We start from the raw sequence: 7,679 nt of genomic DNA, 5'->3' as shown, positions 1-7,679 counted from the left end.
TGTGCGAACATACAGAAAGACATGATTCACATCACACATCTTGCGTTCCTATTAATTACTTGGGCAGTACAAACAACCTGTGTGAGTAATACCATCAAAATTCTGTCAGAGAATTACTGCTCACATTGACAAGTTAAAAAAACCCCTTTTCCTTCCAAAAATATGTATTTGTCATTAAAGGGACAGAGCATGTTCATGAGCTGAATTAATACTTTTAATAGCAGCATCATCACCAGTATCAGTCATAATGAGAATGATCTCTGTAACTTATGCAAATATTTCTAAATTTCTCACAACGTAATTCACCCTAATTCAATTTCTTGCTACAATTCTTAATGAGTTCTACTGATTTAAAGCAACGTGGGCTTTCACATTCAAGTAGGGCAGAAGAGCAAAAAATCTAGAGTATACATGTACCCTAGATAAAGTACTGTGCTGATAAAGTTTTATTTCCCCTATATTTAGACAGTTTATTCAAAAAAATGCATCCTCTATCTAGTGTCCATTAATTAAGGGAACAGAAGTTGCACATCAGTGCAAATAATTCTTAATTTATACGAAGAGCGTGATGATTAATATCGCATGTACCTTTCTGAACTGAGAAAGTGTAAATGTAATGATTCTGACTGGAAACGATTTCCTCTCTTCTTTCAAGGGGGGGGGGGGGGAGGTGATTTGCAGGTGCTTACACTGAGAAAGGGAGGGTGAGGTGAGGGCAGGGCTTGGCTGGCCTTGCTCCCTTAGCAAAGCCCTACAGGGTAAATGGCTTCCTTCTGAACTGCATTCACCTTGTCTTTAGCCGATCAGAATTCTCCAGAATGAACTTCTGCCTATTTTTCTTCTTAAGTGTGCAAGTAATAACAACTTAAGAGAGGTTAAAAATCACACTTCATGGGGAAATGAAACAAGATGCATATAAAATAGCGTTAAATCCTACTGGCCAGTGTAAATGCACCACTACATTCTGCGGTATTTGAAATACTGCTAAAATTTCATTGCAACATGCTGAGAAACACAAGTTAAACGAAACGTTGACTACTTCTAGCCAGGGTTTTCTCAGTTTCTTGGCGATGACCTAGCTTAATATGGGATGAGCTGGCAGGTCCAATCTTTGCCCCTGTTCTGGAAACCAGTTATCCAACTGCAGTGATATTGATAATTTGCTTATAAATAAGGCGGTAGTTACTCCCTTTGAAAGATTAAATCATGTGCCCTAGTGAGCTGTGGTTCACCTGAGCGAAGCCAGACTGGGAATGGGGAGTTGCTCACCTTGCTGCTTTTTAACCTCCCCGAGTTTCCTAATCAGGCTCTGAGGGCAGCGATGCCTCAGTGTCCCAGGGAGGCAGCCCCCCGGCGAGACCCCTGGGAACCCTCGGCCTCGACCCGGCGCGGCCCGGGGAGCCTCGGGCACCAGCTCTGCCCCGCAGGGAGATGGGCGCTGCCGGGCACCGTCCTCTCGGGACGGGACGGGACGGGACGGGACGGGACGGGTGGCCGGTTTGAGGGGATGCTGCTCCCGCATGCAGGCGGGGAGTCGGGGCTCCCTGCGGCGAGCAGCAGCAGCAGCCGGTCGCTCAGGGCCCCGGCAGCGGGTGGCAGGCTGCCTGCAGCAGGCCAGCTGCTGCCCCTCTTAGTCTGAATATTTACTTTAAATAAAGGAATAAGCTGGCAAACCCCGCCGAGTGTGCCGGCGGATGCACGATAAGCCGCTTCTCCTTTCAAGCAGCATTCACTTCTACAGCTTGGATTTTAAAAGCTTCCTGCTTGCTTTTTTTCTTTTTTTTTCTTTTTTTCTTTTTTTCTTTTTTTAAATTGGCATTGGCACGGAACGCTACAAACCTTGTCCCTGGCCAGCTGGGTCGCCTTTCCGGCGGGTACGCTCAGGCTCGCCCAGCCATCGCAGAGGCGGGCACCCCACTCGGGCCAGGGTGGAGGTGCTTCATGAGGGAGGCACGGGGTGAAGTCACCCCCGCTCCTCGTCCCGCGGGGCTGCACAGCAGCTGGGATCGCCCCGTGCTCCTGCCCCGGGGTTATACTGCAGTAATGAACTGACGGGGAATCTGGGCGGTGGATCGAAGCTTAATCCCCCCCTTCCCCCAAAAAATACCCCCACCCGCCACTGCCAAGCGCCGCACTTCTGCCCGACCCCGCGCCGCACGGCTGTGCCCCCCCGCAGGGAGCGCGCCCGGCCACCGGCAGGGGGCGCCCTTGCCACACGGCTGCGACCCGCGACGGCGTGGGGGGGCGGGGGGCTTCCCCGCCTGTACCACCCTGCGCCCCGGCGGGGGGGCACGGGGCGCACAGCGGGACCCCCGGGGTTTTTTTGGGGAGGGGGGGTCAGCCGTGCCAGCTCGCCAGGGTCAGGGGTTTCCCCGTGCCGGGCGAGGCAGAGCGCCCCCCCCCCAGCCCCATCCCACGGCGGGAGGTAATGGGGGGGGGTGTGTGCTAAGAATGGGGGGGGGCGGTAAGCCCCGTCGGGCTCCTTCATACATCGGCCCCCTCCCCCCTTTGGCGAAGCGCCTGGTTGGGGAGGCCGCGCGTCACGCCGCCGCGCGCCCCCATTGGCCCCTCCTGCAGCGCGTCACAAAGCTGCGAGCGGTGACGCAACGCGGTGCCTACCCCTCCGCTTCTCCCCGCGCAAGCGGCGCGTCTGCACCGCGGCGCTGGGCGGGATGCGCACCGGGGCGGCCGGGGGCCGTCCTGGGGTCCGCGGGTGCTGCTGCATGGGGGGGTGCGCTCCGTCTGTTTTAAATAATATTTATATGTATATTTGGCACTTTAACAGGTGAAAAACAAGCAGATACGTGCATTGTCATTAAATAAAATATTAAAATAATTGACATGCCATTGAAAAGAAAAAACATGTATATGTTTATATAGTCTGTATATATTGTGCATGTTATTTTTCCCGCCTCGCAGTTACCGAAGTTGTACTTTAGAGGCAGGATGCTCCCCTGGAAGGCACTGACTCGTTCGTGCTCTTCGGGATTTCTTTTTTCCCCCGCGCCGGCGAGGAGGGAGGCAGGGAGGGAGGGAGGGACGGGCAGGCACGTCGCGATGCCCCTGCGCTGCCGCAGGCGGCTTTGAAAATCTCGGTCAGGAGCCGAGCAGCTCAAACCGCACCGTCCGGGATCCTCGGCATCTGCTGGGAGCGGGGCCCTTGCCAAGTTCCGGCGCTCTGGTACGAAGTTTGGCTGTGCCTGGGATGACCGGGAACGTCGGGGGGGGGGGGGGGGGGGCGGTGGTGGTAAAAAAGGCAGGGAAAAAAAAAATAGGGAATGAATGGCAGCGCGGAGCTGGGTGCCTCCGGGCCCGCATGCTGGCCCGGCAGGAGCCGGGGGGTCCTCGCCCCCCGCGGGTGCAGGGAGGGGGGTTACACTTGTTGCCTGCCCCATCGGCGAGCGGCCAAAGCCGTGCGGGGGGAGGCTGCGCTGCGCGGGTTTTCCAGCGGGGCCGCGCGTGGGGCGGGGCGGCCGCGCTGGGCCGCGCTAGGCGCTCCGCCGGCGCGGAGGGGCGGGTCGCGCCGCGCTGTGCCGCGCCGTGCCGTGGCGCGGCGGCGGGGAGCCGGCGGGGCGGCCCGTGGGTGCGCTGGGCGTGGGCGTGCCGGGGGCACCGCCGAGGCCGGCCATGCAGATGGAGGGGGCGGGACGCGGGCGCCGTGACTCGGAGCCCCGGAAGAGCGGAGAAACCCCGTATAAAAACTACTGGGGACCTTTCCCGGGCAGAACTACGAAAGCTCCGGAGACGGCGGCAGCCCGCGGCGGCAGCGAGCGGGGCGGCGGGCGGCGCGGGGCGGCCTCTCCGGCGGCGCGGGGCGGCCTCTGCCCCGGCGGGGGCGCGGAGAGCGGCGCAGGCGGCGGCTCTGCAGGTCGGGCGCCTTCCCCTGCCCGGCAGCACCGCCTGGCTCCGGGGGGCTGTTCCCCCCCCCCCTTTTTTTAATTTGCTCGATAGGTGTGTCTCCCCCCCTTTCCCGCTGGAAGGGGCGGTGGGCGCCGTCCGGCGGGGCGGGGCGGCTGCAGGGGGAGCGGAGCTCCGGCGCCGGGTGCTGACCGCTCGCTTTTCCTCCTCTTTTGCTAGGCGCGGAGGGAGAGGGGCCCCGGGGGGGCAGTGAGGAGCCGGAGCGGTGCCATCCAGCCCGGGGAGGCGGCGGCCGCGCACCATGGCAGACGATGAGAAGGCCGGCGGCAGCCCCGGCGGGAGTTACGCGGGCGGCTGCGAGAGCGCGCACTGCAACGTGCTGAGCTGGGAGCAAGTGCAGCGGCTGGACCGCATCCTCAGCGAGACCATCCCCATCCACGGCCGCGGCAACTTCCCCACGCTGGCCATGCAGCCCCGCCAGATCGTCAAAGTGGTGCGGAGCCGGCTGGAGGAGAAGGGCATCGGGCTGCGGGACGTGCGGCTCAACGGCTCGGCCGCCAGCCACGTCCTCCACCAGGACAGCGGCCTGGGCTACAAGGACTTGGACCTCATCTTCTGCGCCGACCTCAAAGGGGAAGCCGAGTTTCAGACTGTGAAGGACGTGGTCTTGGACTGCCTCTTGGATTTCTTACCCGAGGGGGTGAACAAGGAGAAGATCACGCCGCTCACCCTCAAGGTAAACCTGCCCTGTGCCCAGGCGCCCGGAGCGGGCAGGTGTAAGCGCCTGCCTGCGGGGAACGGGGCACCTTCCCCTCCGGGATGGAGGGGTGCACGGAGGGACGCAGCTCCCCCCCACACCCCCCGAGACCCACAGGGACCGTGAGTGATTTTTTCACCCCACACTTAAAACCGAGGAGGAGTTTGCAGTGAAGCGTCTTGGCCGGGGCTCCTTAGGATTAAGTAGTCTTTCCTCCCTCTCTCTCCTTTGATTTGCTGGGAGCGTTGGGTTACCTGGGGCGTGTGTGTGCAAGGCGCTGCAGATCTCCCCGCTCGGCTCTGCGGCAGCTTGGTTTGCAGGACCCGGTTCCCGGGCTGGCTGGGGCGAGCTTAGGTAGCTTTAATATCTGCAAGAAAGAAACACTGTCTGCAAGGCACGCTTTCTTGTGTGCTAGATGCCCCAGCGGAGAGACATATTCCCTCCTCTCGGAGGCAGTTCGCTCGAGTTAATTAGGCAGAATGCCAAATGGCTTTAAGATTTTTTAGAGGGATTTTTTGGCACACGGGGCAGATTTGTGGAACCTGCACTGAAAGAGCAGGATCGAGGGGAGTGAACGCTTGCTGACGTTTTTTGTGGGGAGGGGAGAGAGAAGTGGAAACTAATAAAAAAGATTTCTTATCTGACTGTAGCGGTGACCTTTTGTGTGTGGGTGCGTGGATATTTGGCATGTGTGCCATGGGCTTCATGTGTAGATGTATTTAGAAGTGATTGAAAGAAGCAGCGTTGCCATATGCTTCCCTTGCACGACACAGTCCCAGCAGAACACCCTCTCCTATCATCCCCTTGCAATGACAGCACTCCAAGCTCTCACATTAAGCATTTCTCCTCTGGTTTGTATCTGCAGGCTCCACAAAATCTTTTATGAAACGCAAGGACGGGGTGGAGGGGGGGAGGGATGTGAACAAATGGAGCGAAAGGGAAATTTCTTGCATCTATGTCTTCATTTGCTCATTTTGTCTTTCCAATTATAGGAGGCTTATGTGCAGAAAATGGTAAAAGTATGCAATGATTCAGACCGATGGAGTCTCATCTCCCTGTCCAACAACAGTGGCAAAAATGTGGAGCTGAAATTTGTGGACTCTCTGAGGCGGCAGTTTGAATTCAGTGTCGATTCCTTTCAAATCAAGCTGGACTCCCTGCTGCTTTTTTATGAGTGCTCAGAGAATCCGATGACTGAAACTTTTCACCCGACTATCATTGGTGAGAGCGTCTATGGGGATTTCCAGGAAGCCTTTGATCACCTCTGCAACAAGATAATCGCCACCAGAAACCCGGAAGAAATCAGAGGAGGTGGTCTTCTGAAGTACTGCAACCTTTTGGTAAGGGGCTTTAGGGCTGCCTCCGAATCCGAGATTAAGTCCCTGCAGAGATACATGTGTTCGAGGTTTTTCATTGACTTCTCAGACATTGGAGAGCAGCAGAGAAAGCTGGAGTCCTACTTGCAGAACCACTTTGTGGGATTAGAGGACCGCAAGTATGACTATCTCATGACCCTTCACGGTGTGGTGAATGAGAGCACAGTGTGCCTGATGGGACATGAGAGGAGACAGACTCTGAATCTGATCACCATGCTGGCCATCCGGGTCCTAGCTGAGCAAAATATCATCCCCAATGTGGCCAATGTCACCTGCTATTACCAGCCAGCCCCATACGTAGCAGATGCCAACTTCAGCAATTACTATATTGCCCAGGTTCAGACGGTGTTCCCTTGCCAGCAGCACACATACTCTACTTGGCTGCCCTGTAATTAAGGACCGAAATTAGTAGACCCGGTGGGGAGAACGTTTTCTAAGACGTAGGAAGGGGCGACGCGCCCCTTTGAAATGGGGTGTTTTGTGCAATGATGATCTGCTCTAGTTTTCAAGCTTGGGAAAAGCTTGTGGTTCTTCTAATAAATAATGGGAGCATGATCGAGAAAGAACCCCAAAACAATTGGATCCTACCCCAGAGCACAAGAGGCCTGTCATTAAAAGCAACCAGCTTCCCCTGAAATAAGTGAGGGAGGAATGCTTGATGACAATATGGGTTGGCAATATCTGCTCCCATAGCTTTGGCATAGAGAAGGTGGGAAAGCCTTATTTTCTTTTATTTTTATTCTTACTCTAGAATGGGATCTGCAAAAGGGAGAATATGAAAGAAACAAAACAAAAAAAAAACAACAAAAAGAAAAAAATTCACAAAAAACAATTCTATATATATTCAGGAATTAAAAGTTAGAGGCATAAAGCAGAGATAAGCTGAATAAAAATGTATATTGGAATTACTGCATTTGGGGCTTGCAGCAAGTGCCGTCTATGGATTGACCATGTAGAATGTATAGCTTGCTTGACTAGAATGCTTTACCAGAAACAGCTTGCTCCAAATGAACAGTAGTGGATTGGTACAGTTATAAAAACAGAAACACGTACGATGACAAAGTCCATTATTTCCAGCTGTGTGCATGCCTCACATTTTAAAAATGTGAGAATGCAGGAAAACCAGCTGTGGCAAACAGAATATACTCAAGGACCAAAGATTTCACAAATAAGTTATCCGAGCAGAGAAGATACAGTAGAGTATATATATATATATATATAAAAGAAAAGAAAGATGTTGCTATATTTGTACACACCAACAGTAATCAAAAGTGCCTGATGCCTTCATAAAATTTGAAGTGAGAAAAAAATATAGTTTTGTGGTTTAACCATGCATTTTGTTTTATCAGGGACACAAGGATTAAAAACAAAACCCATAAGCTTGTGAATAAGTGGTGGAGGAAATGCCCTATTTTTTTTTCTTGGCAAATACCTGTATAGAGTTAATGTTATGTCGGTGTGCTATTATCCTAGGTACGTGTGTGTATGTGTGTATATATGTTTGTGTGTGTATATATGTACATGTTATAGGTGTATATCTATATATATACACACACAATATATATTAATGTGGTCTAGGAAAATGTAGCAATTAAGGAATGTTTAAATAAAGTACTATGTGTTTTCCAGTTTGCAACAGGATGTCATAGGACAGTGGGCACCTTGCAGTGAATTTTTAACCCACACCT

At 53.8% G+C, this 7,679-nt stretch overlaps 1 protein-coding gene across 3 annotated transcripts; it reads left to right on the top strand.

Annotated features, from left to right (window-relative positions):
- The first annotated feature begins 3,088 nt into the window (after window positions 1-3,088).
- TENT5A (terminal nucleotidyltransferase 5A) lies at window positions 3,089-7,363 on the top strand. Of its 3 annotated transcripts, none has more exons than XM_075498258.1 (3): window positions 3,089-3,181; window positions 4,078-4,594; window positions 5,608-7,363. In XM_075498258.1, the coding sequence occupies exons 2-3, from the start codon at window positions 4,160-4,162 to the stop codon at window positions 6,385-6,387; spliced, it is 1,215 nt and encodes a 404-aa protein (XP_075354373.1). In that variant the 5' UTR covers window positions 3,089-3,181; window positions 4,078-4,159; the 3' UTR covers window positions 6,388-7,363. The 3 variants fall into 3 exon arrangements, with proteins under 3 accessions (XP_075354373.1, XP_075354372.1, XP_075354371.1); XM_075498257.1 differs by lacking the exon at window positions 3,089-3,181 and adding an exon at window positions 3,688-3,868; XM_075498256.1 differs by lacking the exon at window positions 3,089-3,181 and adding an exon at window positions 3,688-3,951.
- Window positions 7,364-7,679: the final 316 nt, after the last annotated feature.

This window comes from Mycteria americana, chromosome 3 (genome assembly GCF_035582795.1).
Source record: "Mycteria americana isolate JAX WOST 10 ecotype Jacksonville Zoo and Gardens chromosome 3, USCA_MyAme_1.0, whole genome shotgun sequence".
Lineage (NCBI taxonomy): Eukaryota > Metazoa > Chordata > Aves > Ciconiiformes > Ciconiidae > Mycteria > Mycteria americana.
This window is presented reverse-complemented; position numbering and strand designations above follow the sequence as displayed.